General features: G+C 39.7%; 1 protein-coding gene across 5 annotated transcripts in view; it reads left to right on the top strand.

Moving 5' to 3' along the window:
- Positions 1-20,732, top strand: part of LOC126438132 (uncharacterized) — a 1,198,954-nt gene that overhangs the window by 463,231 nt on the left and 714,991 nt on the right. For all 5 annotated transcript variants that reach the window (XM_050090514.1, XM_050090515.1, XM_050090516.1 and 2 more), the window contains exon 3: positions 16,830-17,103. In XM_050090514.1, the coding sequence (XP_049946471.1) occupies positions 16,830-17,103 (274 nt within the window). The remainder of the gene's footprint in view (positions 1-16,829; positions 17,104-20,732) is intronic.

The following is a 20,732-nucleotide window of genomic DNA, read 5'->3' as shown; positions in this document are numbered from 1 at the left end:
ATTTTGCAGAGAATAGATTCTTAATTATTATCATGGCCTCTGTGACCAGCTCTCCAATGAAACACAATTAGGTGGTTTGAATCCTGTCTATGCTGACAAGTTTCCAAAGATCAATGAGTTTTATCCAGTGAGTGTTTTGATATAAGCAATCATTGGTATCTAGTGACTCATTACAGAGTATTTTCTTTTGCATGCTGTTCCAGTTGCCTTTGTCAAATGTTCTACAATAAATACATTCACAGCAAAGCTAATGCATCTACTGTGGAAAATCTTAAAGGCTTGTAAAGAAACTGCCAAAGTTGTCCTGTAGTATTTGCTGATGTCAACATGCATAAATGCATTCTTGCTGTATCACCCATATGCTTTTATTGTATACTGCTCAGGTTTGTCTCATGTTTTGTTCCCAGCAACCTTAATTGTGTAAATGTAGTGACACAGTGAGATTACGTTTAAAACATACAGTTGAATAATATATACCTCATATATTGGGACATGGAGTACTATTGATGAGGGGCACAATGACACAATGAAGAGCTGTTCCTGCACCAATTTCTTCTTTACGTCAGCACCTATTGGTAACTATTATTTGAGGGATAGATGTTATAGGCCTTATGACACATGTGAGAATGGCCTGCCTTGGAAAGGACATAATGAATTCTCACTGTGCAGGAGAGCAAGAACTGATCTGAGAGTTCCTGTGGAGTAAGGCTGTGTGCCAGACCAGTACGTGAACCTGGAACTTTTGTCATTTGTGGGCAAGTGCTCTACTGACTCAGCTATGCAAGCACAACTCATGATGGCCCCTCATAGGTCCATTTCCAACAGTACCTCATCTCCTACCTTCCTACATGCTATATGGATCTTGGGTGTATAGAGGCAAGAAGGCATATATGGTCAAGTTTAAAGCAGTTGGCTGCTGACAACTAGCATGCTGCACTGGTATCGCCTCCAGTGCACCATTTGGAGCTTGGCATTGTCATATCCCACTGTTATCATTTCCGCTGCCCAAAGCTTTATGACTGCTAGTTTTCAAGAAGTTAACTTTTACAAACAGGAAAATTTCAGCAGTTTCAACTAGTTTAATGTAACACTGGGTGTGTTTAAAAATAAGAACAGATTTTTACTTATTTACAGACATAAGAGAATTTACACAGTATGTGAATTAAACAAATTTTTGTTTCATGCTTGTTAAGAACTAAAAACTGACCTTCTCTCGGTTATTTTGTGAACATATTTTATCAATTTGATGTTAATATAAATAAGTACACTGGACTGCACAGAGAGAAACAACCAAGACAATACACAGTACGGTAACATAATATGGAACAACTTGCATGTGACGGTAATTGACAATCTAACAGGAGTGCAGAATTTCATTTTATCATAGACCTACGTTAAGAGACTACATGCCTTAAGTCCAGCAACACAATCCCTACCTATGAGGCAGTTCTTTTTATGCTGCACTCCAGTCTGCACACATCACTGAATCTTGCATGACTACAATAACACTCGGAAAAGGGTCAGTGTACCAACACAGAAAGAACAGACTATGTGATAAAATCAACCATTTTGTTGAGGCCCCTTACTTGCCAATGAGGTTGACATTAAGAATGCACAACATTTATCCAAAATTGAGAACAGTACTTATCTGAATTCAGGGAGTTTGGGAGACAAACTAATGTGGATACAAAACGATCCCATTGTGTCGTATTTAGTTACTCATAGATAACCTTAAAATCCCTTTGATGTTGTGCCATGTGGCTCTTAGGAAAGTTTTGGACTCTGCCTTTAATAAAATCACATGATTTCTTCAGAACAAAAATCACACTAACAACCTGGACTCAACCACACGGCCATCGTCAACATCCTGTTACAACAATGAGCCAGTATACCAATGAAGGTCTCAACCCACTGACCGACAGTTGGTTGAGTCATGATGTATGGCCTCCCATATGCTTTGTTCTCTTAAACTACCTCCATCTAAGTCTGTAGATATTGCCACCAGGAAAAATAAACATTGAAACGGCAACTAAAAAGACTGCCTATGTGGATGATGTAACCAAGGCAGATTACAGTCTGAAGTAGGTCCGACATCAGCCAAGCCCCAAGACATTTTCTTCCATTCAATGGCCTGTCTGTCTTACTTAGAACATATGAGGCTGCTGTGACAGCAGACAAGCTACTTTATCAGTTATTTGTCTATCAAAACTGCAGTGTCCTATATTGTTTTCTCCAGTGGATACTCTTTAGACTGCATCTCGTGGTCGTGCGGTAGCGTTCTCGCTTTCCACGCCCGGGTTCCCGGGTTCGTTTCCCGGCGGGGTCAGGGATTTACTCTGCCTCGTGATGGCTGGGTGTTGTGTGATGTCCTTAGGTTAGTTAGGTTTAAGTAGTTCTAAATTCTAGGGGACTGATGACCATAGATGTTAAGTCCCATAGTGCTCAGACCCATTTGATACTCTTTAGCAAAACTCTCTGAAAAATTTTCGTTTCATTTTTACTGTCTTAAAATGCATTTTTCGGATGTACTATTTTTCTTTCCTTGATTGTCCTTTCCTTGGACTCATCTATTCACTAATTTCCAAGGGATATCTGTCCTCAGAAATTCAGTCTTACTAATTGTTTGTGCCTTAGCGAAACCTTATGTCAGCTCTCCAGAAACTTTCAGCAACTATGCTCTCCTGCCAGCTCTAATGGCGTGGTGCCCTTGTCCCCCCTTCCCCCTCCCTTTCCTCCCTATGCAACAATGGTAGCTTCTTGCCTTCAGGTGGTCCTACAAATTCTAATGTCAGTGCTTAGTTGAAACTGATATATCTTGAGATCTAACTCTCAAATCACAAAGCATGTTTTCACAAAACTTACTGTAATCAAATTGTATGCCCATCATCCTGTGACTGCATATACTTATCACTCTCCTTCATTATTTTAATTTATCGAGAGATTAGCTATGAGTTTGCTGAGCATGCAAAGTGGAAGAATCTACCACTGCCATGTCTCAATCTTCTCACATTGTTTTTGAAACTTCTATGAGCTCTGAATATCGGTACATGATAAACTTCTCTTTCCTTTATTTCTACATCATGTAGGTATATTTTACTTTCTCACATTTTCTCCTGGCCCCAACTGTTCACAGCCTTCAATTCTGGCATTTTCATTTCCTTTACCAAGTCTTACCAGTTTTTAGAACACCCCCCAACATTTAACACTATACAGGGTGATTCAAAAATGCATGTAAATATTTTAAGGGTGTATTTGTGAGGTAAATATAACACAAAAATGTTCTATAAATGTTTTTTCATAAACGTTTAATTCCAGAGTTATCGTTAAATACGAAAGTCATGTCCGTATCAAAACGACGGCAGTGCAAGCAGCAGGATGCCATATTCTGGTACGTAATTCACATACGTATCTCCCAACAGTTGATTCGAAACTGCATGAATAGTGTTTGTTTTTGTTTGCACGTGATGTTTACTCCTACTGTACGGAAGATGGCGCTGATGTTGTTGGTAACGGAAAAGTACGTCCTGTCGTTCATTCATCGTCGGAAGGCTAAAGGTTTCGTGCACATGATGTACTCAAACAGTGAGTATGCTGATATGCACCTTGTGTATGGTGCAGCAGATGGAAATGCACTTGCAGCAAGACGAAGGTACAGTGAGCTGTTTCCAGGAAGACGGTTACCAAGTCATCAGACGTTTGTATCTGTGGACAGACGTATGCGGGAGTATGGCATTCGTACTGGGGCACATTCAGGTCGACCACTTGAGCATGCAGTGAACGTCGAGGAACATGTTTTGGACCTGGTAGACCAAGATCCATCTATCAGTACGAGACAAATTAGTGCAGCTGTACGACTTCCACAATCTACTGTATGGCGGCTGCTTCGGAGACAACAGTTGCATCCATTTCACCTGCAAAAAGTGCACGAATTGACACCTGAAGACTATCCTCGCCGTCAGCAATTCTGCCAGTGGTTACAAGAGCGTCATTTGAATGATCCAATGTTCATTCGGCGGATATTATTCACAGATGAGGCCATGTTTACTCGTGCGGGTGTAATCAATTCGCATAATATGCACCAGTGGGCTGTCGAGAATCCTGGCGCGAGAATTGTGCGTGGATATCAACATCAATTCTCCATAAACATTTGGTGTGGTATTGTGGGGAATTACTTACTCGGACCTCATTTTCTGCCTCCAAGGCTGAATGGGCACGCGTACTGCGAATTTTTGGAGGGAGAATTGTTTGGATTGTTACAGGATGTCCCTCTTGCAACACGAGCCACCATGTGGTTTATGCACGATGGTGCTCCCGCCCATTAAAGCCGCAACGTAAGGGCGTACCTCAATTCTGCGTATCCACATCGATGGATAGGTCGCGGAGGACCAATTGCTTGGCCAGCCAGATCACCTGACCTGAACCCTTTAGACTTTTATTTATGGGGCCGACTAAAGACATTGGTGTATTCTTCTGCAGTACCGAACAGAGAAGTGCTACAACAAAGAATTGAAGGTGGTTGTGAAATTATTCGTGGAGAGTTGAACGGACTGTGTAATGTGCAGAGATCATTGATGCGACGAGCACGGGTCTGTCTGCAAGTTCAGGGACAGCATTTTGAACATGCATTGCATTAAGATTTGTGCAAATACAGTACAGTACAGTACAGTCTGTAAAATGCTTCAATTTTCCTTAGTTATTGTGCATTGCTGTAGTTCAATCAACAGGACCTAAATTAATACAGTGTTCGCGAGGAATTGTTTCAGTTTGTTACGTCACGTTTATTTATCAGTTTGCGTTGTTAGTCCAAATGCACTGTAATTAAACTGTGAACTCTGGGAATTAAATACCTTACGTTGTATTGAATGTATTATCCTGTTTTGTTCATAACTCTGTAATAAGCCAAGTATGGAAAAAATTGTATAGAACATTTTTGTCTTATATTTACCTCACAAATACACCCTTGAAATATTTACATGCATTTTTGAATCACCCTGTATATCTTAAGAAAACATGCACTGATAGTAACACCAGTTAATTCCAATACAACATATTTCAGTAAGAGTATCTCTTTATGCTATGTATGTAGTGTTATCACAGTTACTTTGTCGTACCACTTAACACTTCGCATCTAACTTCACCACACAATTTCACATGCTAGTGCTGGTGTGTTAACCTATAAGATATGAGGTAAGTGATTATGATCCTCCACCTTGAGATGTAACCCTAGGCATGGGACAAAAGAGAGTATTGCTGTCCGCCATGTCTGCCATGACACCTTCTTTCTCATCAACACCATGGTCCACTTCAATTACTACTCCAGAGCCCTCTTTCTCAAGATGTGAGCTAGGTTCATATATCTCAGAATATAAGCCTCACAATGACACCTGAATGGTACCATTTTCCACACCATGTAACAAAGGTTGTTTTCTAACTACACACAGATTAATTTGTTATGCTGCATTTTCCAAATACTTTCAGAATAATTTTAGTCATGACTTTAGTGATGGAAGCTTACCATTATTGCTCATTATTATTTACTCTGTCCAAGGAATACCACTCATGACTCCATAGACTTTTTTCGCTGTCCATTAATGTACTTTTTTGTTTTTCATAGACTGAAAATGATACTTTCTTGATTGCATTTGCTACATTTACTCAATCACTAGATCTTTTTATATTTACACTCCTGAGTCCACCTATTCTGGTGCTCCACACTGCTCAGTCTCTTATTTCCTTAGCCAATCACATAAAATATACAGGTCACACACCTGTCTGTGTCACAAATCACTCATCTTCTTAACATCAGATCCTTGCAATTGTATATATTACACATTCCGCACTGTTACTTTAGTTCCAAGTAACATTTGTATTATATTTATTCCTCTTGTAACCTATTTTACTTAAACCATAAAAACACTGTTCATACTTGTATATCAGAGTGTTACTTCCAATGTTGTGATTTACCCAGAATTTTGTCTTGTTTTCACTTCATGTCCCCCATGTTATTTTCTCTGTATTTCAAAACTCTATTCACACTGTTCTACTTTTGGGATTTTACGTTTATCATGATATCTTCATGATATCCTGTATCCAACCATTGACTTACTTCACATATTCTCTTGCCATTTTAATGACTTCCCCACTTCAGTTGTCTATATGCACATACTGAAGATTATCAACAATATATTAAACAAAAGAGGAAGAGAATAGAAGAAGGAAAGAATGCATTGTTCTACCCAGCTCAAGTACGCACAGTCGCCTCATTGTGAAGTTTCCCACAGAGCAGGAAACCTCATACCCTTTTTAACGGATCTGTTTCTGGTCCTCCTTCCAGAGGATAACTCTTACATCTTTTTTCTGCTTCCCTTTGAACTCCAAAACAATATAAACTTATATAACTTATATTTCATACTTCTTTTTTGGTACAACCTTTGGTCCTACTTGGAAGTTCAAAATTTCCCAGAAATGGCTCCTTTTACTAAAAAAATTATGTTACTACTGCCTTTTCCTAAGTAAACTCAGCATGAACAGGTGCTATGAAGTTCTAGTGGTACCAAAATGGGCGCCTTGTCATCCTCAGCCCACAGGCATCAATGAATATGGATGTGGAGGGGCATGTGGTCAGCACATCGCACTCCTGACCATTAGTCAGTTTACATGACCGGAGCTGCTACTTCTCCAACAAGTAGCTCCTCAGTTTGCCTCACAAGGGCTGAGTACACCCCACTTACCAACAGCGCTCAACAGACCGTCCAAGTTCTAGCTCACTCTGACAGTGTTTAACTACGCTGATCTGATGACTGCCTTTTCCTGCATGCTGATATTTTGTTAGAAAACGAATATTTGCATACTTGGAAATACACATGGTTTATTAGTTACTGGTTCAACACAAAGCACGTACAACAACGACAGCAACATACAGAGAAACCACACACAGGTGCATATTACTAACCACTGAACATGAAATACTGACTTTAGTTATTAAAGAACACCAAAGATGTAAAATACATTAACACTCTCCCTTATTTAATAATTTGCAAAGTCTAATCTTATTACATAAATACTGATATCTAATCGAAAACAGAGGCTTTTTTAGTATATCAGCAAGTTGTTCTACAGTATCTACTTTTGCAACTATGATTTCATAAGCACTAAATAGTTCACAAACAAAGAAATGCCTTATATGAGTATGCTTCGTTCTTCAGTGAAACTTGGGATTCTGGGCAAGCCAGATAGCAGCTTCATTGTCAACCTCCAGAACTGGTGTTGCCTCCAATTGGTCCAATTCTGTCAGAAGCTTCTTGATCCAGACAATTTCCCGAGCAGCTTCACTGGCAGCCACAACCTCAGCTTCAGTTGTGGATATGGCAGCAGAAGATTGCCTTTGACTAATCCAGGTGATGGGTACCCCAGAGTACAGACAAAGGACACCAGATGTTGAGAGCCCAGAGCCAAGATCACCACCAATGTGGTCAGCATCACTATAACACTCTAAAACCTGCTTCCTAGAATTGTTTTTATATAAAAGTCCATAATTTGTTGTGCCTCTCAGGTATTGTAAGATTCTTTTAACTTTCACTACATCACAATCTGTTGATTTCATGATACAACACTGACAGCATATGCAATGTCAGGACGTCTCCCACACATCAGAAACATCAGTACTCCAACAGCTTGGCTGTATGGAAATTCAGAGTTGCAAGGACTTTCTTCTGTATCATTGTCATTTATAATGGGTGTAGGTACAGCCTTGCAGTTCTTCATGTTGAAACGCTCTGGTGTTTTCCTGTGTAATGAGTCTGACTTGCACATACAGTTCCACGTTCTTGTTGATCAATTTCCAGACCTAAGAAAAATGATGCAGGCACTGAAGTAAATTTAAACTCTTCTCTTAAATCACTGATAATGTCTTCAAATTCCTGTTCACTGTGAGCTGCAATCAGACCATCATCAACATAAAGCACAAGGAATATTTTCTTACAGCCTTACTGTCTCACAAAAAGACATGGATCAGCTTCACTCCTCAGAAAGCCCAGTTTAGTGAGATGATTACTGTACTTCTAATTACAGCAATGCAGAGCCTGTTTCAGTCTGTATGGACTTTTCTTCAAGCAACATACTCTCCCAGACCCATCATCACATCCTTGAGGTTGTTGCATATAAATGGTTTCTTTTAAATCAATATAAAGAAAAGCTGTTGAAACATCAATTTGTAAAAGTTTCATGCTCTCCCTTGCAGCAACACTTAGCAGTGCTCTGAACGTGCTCTGAATGTCTGCTCATAGTCAACTCCTCTCTGCTGTGTATAACTCTTAATCACCAATCTTGCCTTGAATTTATTGACTGAGCCATCAGCATTTGTTTGAATTTATACACTGATCTATTACGAATGGACATCTTTGCATATGGTAGGTCAACCACATCCCTCATTTCATTTTCTTGAAGAGCTTTTATTTCAGAATCCATAACTTCCTTCCAGAAATCGTTTTGAACAGACTTCATGGCATCGCTGTATGTTTCTGGTTCTTGGAAAGATATTGAGAGGTTCATTACATAATCATTAAACTTTTGTGGAGGTCTGAGGGTTAACCGATCACACAGACATGGTAAAACTTCTGCACTTGTGTCTTCCTGATCTTCCTCCTGAGGGTCTTCATCTACATCCAAGGAACTGCCATCCTCTTCACTCTCACTATCAATACCATTGGTCTTCAGTCTGAGGTACTGGATCCTGATGACTGAAAACATTCACTGGAAGAGTTGAACTTTTCTCACTCTTCAGTGGCCTCTCCTCGAAGATGACATCTCATGACCTAATGAGTGTGCACACCTCTCCACAATAAATTCTGTAACCCTCATTGTGATCATATTCAATAAGGACACATTTCAGTGCTTTTCGGTCCATGTTCCTCCTCTGTTGTTTTGGAATATGAGCATAGCAAGTGGAGCCTATCACCTGCGGATGTTTCAGGCTAGGCTTCCTTCCATACCACAATTCATATGAATATGTTCCTGGAATACTGGAAGGCCCTTTTCGGTTTAGAATGTAGGTTGTGGTGTTCACCATCTCTGCCCAAAGTTTCTGTGGAATGTTTGCATGTGCATGCATTATGGCCCTGGCAGTTTCCACAACTGTGCAGTCCTCTCTTTCACTGCACCCATTTTGTTCTGGAGTGTAAGGCATTGTGAGGCGTTGAATTACACCCTCTTTGTGAAGAATCTCTTTTGCTTGTTTGTTGTCAAATTCTTTCCCATTATCACTCAGAAGTTCCTTGATGGTATGTCCAGCAGCTTTTGCTTCAGCTATTAACTGCCTTAACTTTTCTGCAACTCCAGACTTTTCTTGCATGAAATATGTTGCCCTAAACTTTGTACAATCATCTTTGAAAAGAACAAAATACCAGTGCCCTGACACAGAAGGTACTTGAAACGGACCACATACATCAGCGTGAATAAGTTCACCTGGTTCTGCTGTCCTCTTTCTGTTGCCAAATGGCAAACGAAGAGCCTTGACATAAATACAGCCTTAAAAATTTCACTGTCCATTTCCACCTCATTATTTAACTCGCTACAAAGTACAGACTTCACATGGCGGCTTGTTCTGGTTTCCAAATGTTTCATGATAAAGCTGCAACATATTGTCTCTGCTAGTGGTATTAACTGCGCTGAGGGAGCTAGGTTTCACATTTCTTACAGCAAGTTTAAAACGGCCTGCAAAGCAATCACAGACAACTGCCAATCTAGTAACATTATCAATCTTAAGATGACAAATTTCTGCAGTTGATGTGAATTTACTTTCTGGATGTTTATCCTTTATTGCAAGAACAGATAATAGATTGTTGTGAATCTGAGGTACATACCATACATCTGTCAAGGTAATTCTGTTCCATTTTCCTCCAACTGCTGCTTTAATGTCTATTGAACCTTTTTCCAATTGCTTCAATTATGTCACCATTAGCTGTAGTAACTGACTGTTTTGTTAGAAAAGGCTGAAATGTTTTGAAACAATTCCTGTCATTTGTAATATGACTTGTTGCACCATTGTCTATATACCAGTCATCATTTCTACATTCAGAGTTCATCACAGAAGATGTCATAGCAAGAAGTAGCATATTTGTATCTGTGGTAGCTGGTTTTGGAGGTTTGCCATCCGCTGCCCACTTTCTGCACACTTTAATTGTATGGTTAGGTTTCTTGCAGTAATTACATATTAATTTCTTTTTCCCTGTTGGATTTACTTGCTGAAATGACAGCCTTGATGAGTCTGTAGTGAGGGCTTCTTGTTTACTAAAATCACCCTCCTTTGTACTCAGAGCTTTTTCATATGCACACAATTGATTTGTTAAATTATCAATTGTTCTGTCATCTCTATATGTTAGCATCCAACTAGATTTAAACAAAAAATAGTCTTCTGGTAGTGTTCCTTATATTTTACAAATAAAAGACAAATCAGGCATTTCTGAATTATTTACGATATCTTTGGTCATTTCTGGTTTCAATTCACTCCACAAATATTTCTGTTAGGAAATATGTGTCACAATATCATCTTCAGGAGCCTTTTTGTAACTAAAGAACTGCAAACAAAGGTTGTACACTTTGTCTTCAGAGACACCATCAAATATTTTGTGTGATTCTGTCCACACTTCATACGCTGTATTTAGATGCATTATTTTCTGTTAAGTTTTTTCCAACATATTTGTAGTCAAAACAAGTAGAGCGTTGCTGTCTACTTTGTTAAAAGCTTCTAAAGCACTTTTATAGATCGCCCTTTGTTCAACGGTAGCACTTTCTGAAATAATACTAGGTTTCACTGTCCTGCCTTCCACAACATCAAGTGCACCAGGAATTCCTCATAGACAAATACTTATTTTGTATTTCCAAATGTTCCAATTTGTTTTGCCTTCCACAACTCCGATGTTGATAATTCTCATTGAATCCATCGTGGTTGCATGGAATTAACAACTTCAAAAATGTCTTCTTGGAGATAACTTTAAAAACCTTTTGCACAGAGCTACGTTATTATTTTTGTACAAGTGTCCTTTTAACACACACCTGGGCCCATAACTTGCTGAGATTTTCTTAGAAAAATAAATATTTGCATATTTGGAAATACATGCGGTTCATGGTGTGGGTTCCTGTAGTCATGTCCTAGTTCATGAACCACGGGCAACGTATGAGTGGCCAAGTAAGTGATCCCGTCAGTCGGGATACCAGTTACTTTGGAATAATGCTGGGCATCTCAGACATATTCTGAGTCGTGGTCACCTTTGTGCTCATGCGGCAAAGACTACTAAATCCACCAGTTAGTCCCTCAGCGGTTAGGGGTAAAACCCAATGGGACTCGGGGCAAGTAAGGCTAGCAACCTGCTTCCCTGGTACTTTAAATATGATGCTGGCAACAATCAGAGCAAAATGCCTCGGACCTTTGGAGGTGGCGGAGTCCCACCTCTAACTGACAAACCAGGGACTCCAAAGATACGACTTGGCAAACAAATGGTAATGAGATGGGGGAGCTATTAATATCAATGGGGGCTACTCTGGGAAGAAGGTAGAGCTGGCAGAGGCTGCAAGTAAGTACGTTTTAGTTTTAGTTTAGTGACATTCGGGTAAGGGGTGAGAAAGAAGAGGAAGTGGGAGAATACAAGGTCTACCTGTCAGGAGTCAAAGCAGGAATAGCACAATGGGGTGTAGGGCTTTACATCAGGGAAGAAATGGAACCTAGCATAGTTGCAATAAGGTACGTAAACAAACGACTGATGTGGATAGATTTGACAGTGTCTAGCAAGAAAATTAGGATTGTGTCAGTATATTCGCATTGTGAAGGGGCAGATCAAGATAAGATGGATAGTTTTTATGAGGCACTCAGTGATGTAGTTGTTAGAGTAAAGGACAAGGACAGTGTTCTGCTCATGGGTGATTTTAACGCCAGATTGGAAATCGAACAGAAGGGTATGAAAAGGTTATGGGTAAATTTGGAGAGGATATGGAGGCCAACAGGAACGGGAAACAACTCTTGGATTTCTGTGCCAGTATGGGCTTAGTAATCACAAACTCCTTTTTTAAACATAAGAACATTCACCGGTATACTTGAGAATGCAGGGGAACCAGATCTGTCATTGACTATATAATAACAGATCAGGAATTCAGGAAGGCTGTGAGGGACACACGTGTATTCAGGGAATTCTTTGATGACACTGATCATTATTTAATCTGCAGTGAAATTGGGATTGTGAGGCCGAAAGTGCAGGAGGTCAGGTCCATATGTAGGAGGATAAGAGTGGAGAAACTTCAGGATAAGGAAATCAGGCACAAGTACATAGCAGCGGTCTCAGAAAGGTGCCAGTTAGTTGAATGTAGTCAATTACAGTCATTGGAAAAGGAATGGACAAGGTACAGGGACACAGTACTAGAAGTGGCTAAAGAATGTCTTGGAACAGCAGTGTGTAAAAGTAGGATGAAGCAAACAGCTTGGTGGAATGATACAGTCAAGGCAGCCTGTAAAAGGAAAAAGAAGGCGTATCAAAAATGGCTACAAACCAGAACCCAGGTAGACAGAGAAAATTATGTTGAAGAAAGAAACAAAGCCAAACAGATAATTGCAGCATCCAAGAAGAAATTGTGGGAAGACTTTGGAAACAGGTTGGACGCTATGGGTCAAGCTGCTGGAAAACCATTCTGGAGTGTAATCAGCAGTCTTCGAAAGGGAGGTAAGAAGGAAATGACAAGTATTTTGGACAGGTCAGGAAAACTGCTGGTGAATCCTGTGGATGCCTTGGGCAGATGGAGGGAATTTTTTGAAGAGTTGCTCAATGTAGGTGAAAATGCGATCAGTAATGTTTCAGATTTAGAGGTAGAATGGGATAGGAATGATGATGGAAATAGGATCACATTTGAGGAAGTGGAAAAAATGGTCAATAGATTGCAGTGCAATAAAGCAGCTGGGGTGGATGAAATTAAGTCGGAACTCATCAAATTCAGTGGAATGTCAGGTTTTAAATGGCTACACAGGATAGTTGAAATGGCCTGGGAGTCGGGACAGGTTCCATCAGACTGCACAAAAGCAGTAATCACACCAATCTTTAAACATGGAAACAGAAAAGATTGTAACAACTATAGAGATATCTCTTTAATCAGCGTTATGGGTAAAGTCTTCTCAGGTATTGTTGAAAGGAAAGTGCGAGTATTAGTTGAGGACCAATTGGATGAAAATCAGTGTGAGTTTAGGCCTCTTAGAGGTTGTCAGGACCAGATCTTTAGCTTACAGCAAATAATGGAGAAGTGTTATGAGTGGAACAGGAAATTGTATCTATGCTTTATACATCTAGAAAAGGCATATGACCGGGTTCCTAGGAGGAAGTTATTGTCTGTTCTACAAGATTATGGAATAGGAGGCAAACTTTGGCAAGCAATTAAAGGTCTTTACATGGATAGTCAGGCAGCAGTTAGAGTTGATGGTAAATTGAGTTCATGGTTCAGAGTAGTTTCAGGGGTAAGACAAGGCTGCAACCTGTCTCCACTGTTGTTCATATTATTTATGGATCATATGTTGAAAACAATAGACTGGCTGGGTGAGATTAAGATATGTGAACACAAAATAAGCAGTCTTGCATATGCGGATGACTTAGTTGTGATGGCAGATTCGATTGAAAGTTTGCAAAGTAATATTTCAGAGCTAGATCAGAAATGTAAGGACTATGGTATGAAGATTAGCATCTCCAAAACGAAAGTAATGTCAGTGGGAAAGAAATATAAACGAATTGAGTGCCAAATAGAAGGAACAAAGTTAGAACAGGTGGACGGTTTCAAGTACTTAGGATGCATATTCTCACAGGATGGCAACATAGTGAAAGAACTGGAAGCGAGGTGTAGCAAAGCTAATGCAGTGAGCGCTCAGCTACGATCTACTCTCTTCTACAAGAAGGAAGTCAGTACCAAGACTAAGTTATCTGTGCACCGTTCAATCTTTCGACCAACTTTGTTGTACGGGAGCGAAAGCTGGGTGGATTCAGGTTACCTAATCAACAAGGTTTAGGTTACGGATATGAAAGTAGCTAGGATGATTGCAGGTACTAGTAGATGGGAACAATGGCAGGAGGGTGTCCACAATGAGGAAATCAAAGAAAAACTGGGAATGAACTCTATAGATGTAGCAGTCAGGGCGAACAGGCTTAGATGGTGGGGTCACGTTACACACATGGGAGAAGCAAGGTTACCCAAGAGACTCATGGATTCAGCAGTAGAGGGTAGGAGGAGTTGGGGCAGACCAAGGAGAAGGTACCTGGATTCGGTTAAGAATGATTTTGAAGTAATAGATTTAACATCAGAAGAGGCACCAATGTTAGCACTGAATAGGGGATCATGGAGGAATTTTATAAGGGGGGGCTATGCTCCAGACTGAACGCTGAAAAGCATAATCAGTCTTAAATGATGACGATGATGATGATGATGATGATTGGAAATACATATGGTTTATTAGGTACCGGTTCAACACAAAGTACGTACAACAAGAACAACAATATACAGAAAAACCACACACAGGTGCGTATTACCAACATTAGCACTGCATGTACATTATTATACAACACCACTTGACATTTACATCACAACAATTTATATTAAAGAATTGATACCTATGATCATGTTAACACAGTTTCTGAATTCTCTAACATGTGCAATTCTGTGACCACAACTTTGAATTGCAAGAGTAGTTTGACTTCATGTTGGATTGTTTTTGGACACCATCCCTGTAGCACCAAAAATTTTAACGTTACAGGTCAGCAGTAGTACTGTGTTCATTTTGCTAGGTGAAGTCACTGAAATCTGTGAACAGCTGTCAACCAGTACCTCACTTTCTAAGCAACCTACTGCTACTTTTACAATCGGATTGACATCAGCTGAAATGGGCACCAGCTCTCCCCCACAAAACAACTCTTTTATTTTGGCTTTTTTTTTTACCCAACTCAGTCACAGGCATCGAATTTCTTTCTTTGCTCTTCCTATTCACCATTGAGTGTGGGAGTCTAAAAGCACACTGCATGAGTGCTGTCCAACCTTGATGGCAGTCATATTTGGCATCCCCATCAAATACGAATTTATAAATCATATTAGTGCTGTCCAGAGGCACTCTTGTGCTTTTGTAATGAACATTCTTGTTTGAATTCTCTCCCTTGCAGTTCAGAAGTGCTTGCTTCCTTGCAGTCTTTCATATACTGTTCTGGAGCCTGAAGTCCTCACACTTGCCACATCAACGAATTTTTACTTCTTATTGTTCCTGTTCCAGTCAGTTGCTTTTTGTCAAACTGTCACACTATCCCAATAGTACCAGCAGCATTTAATCCATCAGTTATGTCATAATAATAACTGGGGTGCAAGTCAGGTGACTCTTCAGACACACTCAGTGGGGCAGGAATGTCTCCCCCACTCATTAGTGTCTCCATTCTTACAAAGTTCAATAGAACTTCCCATCAGCTGCCCAACCAAGCTATTCAGCAATCTTGTTCCCCCACTGAGTGCACCTCCTCCCCACCAAGGTCACCTGTGGCAGCTGCTATATACACTTTATTTATGTTCCTCACTATTACTTGCCAGTTTTCTACTTAAAACTGGTCATCAGAATGATTGAAATTCTGTTGCCTGCCGTGGACATCATCATAAGTGGCACGAGTCTTCCACCTTCCCGCAGCTCCTATGTTATATTTTGCACTGTACTGTAAGGGCCATGAGAATATTAGACTCTTTCAAGAAAATGTTCATAATTCTCGTAATTGTCATGGAGTGGTGCTACAAGTTCTCACCAAACACAGAATGGTAACAAAAGCTTTATACCCACAACAACAACTGTACAGCCACCCCACATGAGTACTTACAGATTGCCTTCATTGTGCCCTGGACAGGTTGAACTAGTCTTCGATCCAGAAATGTATGAGCAGTTCTCACTGAATTGCTGTAGACCAATATTCTTTCAAAAATTGGACCTTGATAATTTGTAAATTATTACAGTACTTAGTTACATCATTCACCTATCTAAAGACAGCATCTTTGAATTGCTCTGCTGTAAAAGAAACAGACAGCGAATGAGTTGTAGAAAAGGTAGTAAGAGCAACTTGACTTTCTGCGAGTTGTATCCAAGGCTATATCCTCAAAGTCTTATGTGGATGGCCTTAGCCGCAGCTGGTTCCATGGCTAAGTAAAGATGAGGACAGCAACCAGGCAACAGTCGGTTACTGCTTCACAGTGGGCTAATAGCAACTTGTCCAGAAACACATGGAAGTATGACTTCTTGACATGGCTGGAAGTACGAGAAGATTGTACTGAAAGATGTTAGGCGATTAGCCAGTTTCATCCATAGCTAGTTTCACACTCTTGGATATTATGGTGCAACTTAATGGTATAAACAGTAACAAACATTATGAGCACAATGAAACAAACAAAAATTAACAAAATATAGGCACTAGTAACTTCACTAGGCAAAAATTAATTTATATCATTACCTTTGTCAAAGTATCATTAACCATAAAGCCACATGACAAGATTAAAATGTGAGGATGCCCCTAGTATAACTATAAAATGTAGAAACTGTAGCTTAAATGTTTGAAATCCGTGGTAACAGCTAAAGAGGCGAAACTTCTAAAATGTAATAATTGTTTCCGGTTTAAAATTTGTTTCATACTTGGAAACTGACCCTTTTGATGAACTGTTCGTTGTGATATGCACCTCCCTCTACTCTTTATGTGTAAGGTCTACGTGTTTTGGCATAAAACTTTAAATTTGACATTTCTCTTATGTGGCATAGGCACCAGCACTTAAATCAGTGTCTTTGTTGTCCACAGGTGTGCTCGGTTGTCTTGGACACTCCTAATGTCCCCTGTGACAGGTCAGCCAGCAGCGACAAAGTCATTAGTATCAGGGTGGACACCCACCTTCCAGGCAACGAGAACAGCAGCTCATCATCGACGATGTTTTCTTTTTCTATTGTGGTGGGCATCCGCATACTATAAGCGCAGCCAATACACTAGCAGCACCACGTGTCGACGTCACGGGCACAGAGAAGACGCTGGAGACGCTGTGGCTCTGCTGTTACCACAACAGAAACATTACATCATTGTGAGGCTAACATCAGTACAGTCAGAAATGTTTACCTGGCATTTAAAACTGATTTTTGTTTACAATAAACAAATTATTTGAGCAACATGAGAATACTCATTGAGAGTAACGTATCATTGTTTAATAGTTCGCGTAACAACCTTCACTGAGATCAGTGTAGGGCATCTGTTTTAGCTTTGTACTAGAGCGTTAGTTACACGACAATACATGCATTGGCCTATTCACTTTCATTCAGCATCTTGTTCCACCAGAAATTTAACAGCATTCTTGAAGGCATTCACTGCCAACCACTTAGCCTATCTGTAGCAATGTATGTTATGCGTCATCAACCTCACAATTTCTTTATGGCAGAACTCTCAATACAGACAAAGTTTCCAGAGCTTCATGTTTTCGAAGCCATCTTCAGAGTATAACAGTCCTAGATCGAGAGATAATGCCTGAGAAAAGAAACTTATAATAGAGAAGAATTTATCTGTGGTTGTCACAGACACAGCTACAAACTAATAATCCTGACTTTTTTCCCATGGAAATCTTAACTCTTAAACATCCCTCTTGACATATTCTGCCTGAGAAAGGCCACACCAGTTAAGTTACCACACTGTATTCATTCGCTTCATCACAGATATTTCACATGAAAAGTCAAAATAAAAAGGAAATAATTTCATGCTTGGCAGAGCGAGTGCACCAGCATACATCATTGGTTCAGTAAATGACGTGTCACAGTCACATGACTGGCCATCGGTCCCTATCAGCCGACTTCCACAATTGGTGGCCAGAGTCTGGTGTGACATAGGCAAACTCTAGAGCACAATGTTTTGTGCTGGACCACAGCCAACAGCTCTTTCACACAACATTTTTTGATCTTTTTCTATTGCAGAAAGTCAGAAAGTGAAACACATTATTTTTACTCTTCCATTGTAGCAAAATGATACCTTTAGCTTTTAGGGGAATGTAAATACATGTCAGGTATTGCACATCACATAGTAGATATCCACTGCTGTACCAAAACACTATTTCTGGGAAGTTGAATTTTCCCCCAAGTGGTGAGAGGTGGTAATAGCTAATGCATCCTGGAACATTGTCTAACATGATTGTTTTCATGGTGCAGGTGTTAATGGTGGGCAAAGGCATAATGTTATTGCGACATTATACTTGTTCCCCACGTTTGTCTTTCCAAAGGTGCATTCGGCACTGGCTTCTGTTTTATTCATATATATTACTTCTCAAGTCAACATCCCTTTTCTTCAAGACATGCTAATCGTACACAGATGACTGAGGCATCATTAGAAAATTTTTAATCGTTTCTCATACTGCATACCGGTTTTGTGCTAAGACTTACTATTTGTCGAAAATTTTGAACTATCGTAGGCAAAAGGGCATCATAGATGTCCGGCATCATACCTGTAGTTTGTGAAGCTAACCACTTACTCACGAACAAGAAATTCACTTTTCATTTTATCGTATTACAAATTACATCTTATTAACTGGATAATTTGTATACATCAGTGTCATAGACTATGACGGTGACCACTGCAGTAGTCCATTATCTCTGCCTGTTGTACAGGTTGACATTCCTATACGAATATGCCTTTTGAAATGACAAAAATATTAGCCCCTGCCAACATAAATTATGATTTACGTATTGCTGCTATGGCCTAATGTGCTTACATGAAGTACGAAATGCAATCAGAATCCTGAAATACAGTTAGAATTTATTGAGGTCTTAGTGAATACCAGGGAAGAAGCGAATTAAAATTGCATTTGCTGTCACGGGGACAAAGTTTCAAATCGTATTTACCATATCCATTCTTTACTTACAGGCAGTCGCATGTAGCCATTTTAGGACAAACTAAATCAACAACATTTTCGTATCCCTTAAGGAAAATGAAAAATAAAAAGTTCATGAAGCTCAAATTCTTATACGATATATCAATTACAATTAGACATACTAAAGCTCTGGAAACAATTTCGTTCAAATTTTCTGTGTGGAAATATATAGTAAAGTGTGCGTCATAAATTTATGATTATTATTTCACTTTTTTGGTTTATTTTTAAAGAATTTTTATCAGTTCACAAACCATCTGTATCCCAACTACATTCTTATCCCAAATACTGTCATTATTTAAAACTATGAAAGCACTTAAGTTTCGTACAGGGCTCCTGATGAGTAATAATGTCCAGCCGCATCGAACAGCTCTGTTGGAGGTGCTCTTGGAGTAGAAGGATATTTGGCAAATGCGCTGGCCTGTCCCGTGACGTAAATTTCATCGAGCACATGTGAGATCCAGTAGGAAAACATATTTCAGCATATCCACATTCACCAATGACCATCCAACAGCTGTCAGTCCTGCTGGTAGATGAATCAAACGCACTGCCACAAGAACTTACTACCAAACGTATGGTCAGCATAGGAGGACGCAATAGAGCATGCACTGTCATCAGTGGTGATCACACATTCCATTAAGACCCATGTCCCGCCATTTGTAATACCAGGGGACCATCATGAAACGCGGACACTTTAGTGTAATTCGACTTTGAATGAAGTTATTTCTGTTCTCATTGCGCACTTCTTTCAGTAACCTTCTCTAATACACTGTAGCAATTCTTTCTATGAATGGCCCACATTTCATTGAACCATATTACTTGGCAGAGACACATTGTGTGAAAATTACGAACTTTTTGTCCATAAGGTTTGCACAACAGTTGTATTGCCATGACTTGACACACAAATAGCCAAGATATTGACGATAGTGCAAAACACCATTCACAGTAAGATTCTACACTGCTATTATGTTTCCATACTCAATCACAATCACAAGGCCACCTGCAATTATCTACCACAACATCAGAATAGCTCATACGCAGTCAGATAGTGATGATAGCTCTACATACCGGTCCTGTAGTGAGAGATGACACGGGAGTATGACAAAATTTTTGTTCATCTCATCACATCTCCTACACTATAGTACATCATTTTATTTAGCAACATCAGTTGAAGTAACAATAAATCTCATTGCACCTCTGAGGTAGTGTCACCTTGAGCTACACCTGCATGAATACTCTGTGAGTCACCTTTAAGTGCCTGGCAGAGGGTTCATCAAAACACTTTTACTATTCCTCTACCGTTCCACTCTGTAACAGTGAATGGGAAAAAAGGACTTTGCTGAAAAGATATCACTGCCCTGAAAAACAGTATTGTTTTAATGGCTGGCATCATCAGTCATGTAACATGTCCATCTCTCTCTCCCCTATTTTTTGATAATACCAAATGAGCTGCCCCTCACTGAGCTTTTTCAATGTCCTCTCGTCAGTCCCATCTGGTAAGGGTACCTTACTGCACAGTCATACCCTAGCACAGGATGGACAATTATAATGTAGGCAATCTCCTTAGTAGACCTATTGCATCTTCTAAGTTCTCTGCCAGTAAAATGAAGTCTTTGGTTTGCCTCCCACGAAATATTATCTATGTGATCATTCCAATTTCAGGAACATTGCATCATAATTATGAACAACACAGGCACTGCAATACTATAACTATCCACCGACAATTAGCAAGTGTCTTTCAATTAAAAATGTCACTCTTGTATGGCAATATACATAATTAACATATGAATGCTGGTTACAGACAC

This window comes from Schistocerca serialis, unplaced genomic scaffold (assembly GCF_023864345.2).
Source record: "Schistocerca serialis cubense isolate TAMUIC-IGC-003099 unplaced genomic scaffold, iqSchSeri2.2 HiC_scaffold_1261, whole genome shotgun sequence".
Lineage (NCBI taxonomy): Eukaryota > Metazoa > Arthropoda > Insecta > Orthoptera > Acrididae > Schistocerca > Schistocerca serialis.
Note: the sequence above shows the minus strand (reverse complement) of the source record. Positions and strands in the feature narration are given on the sequence as shown.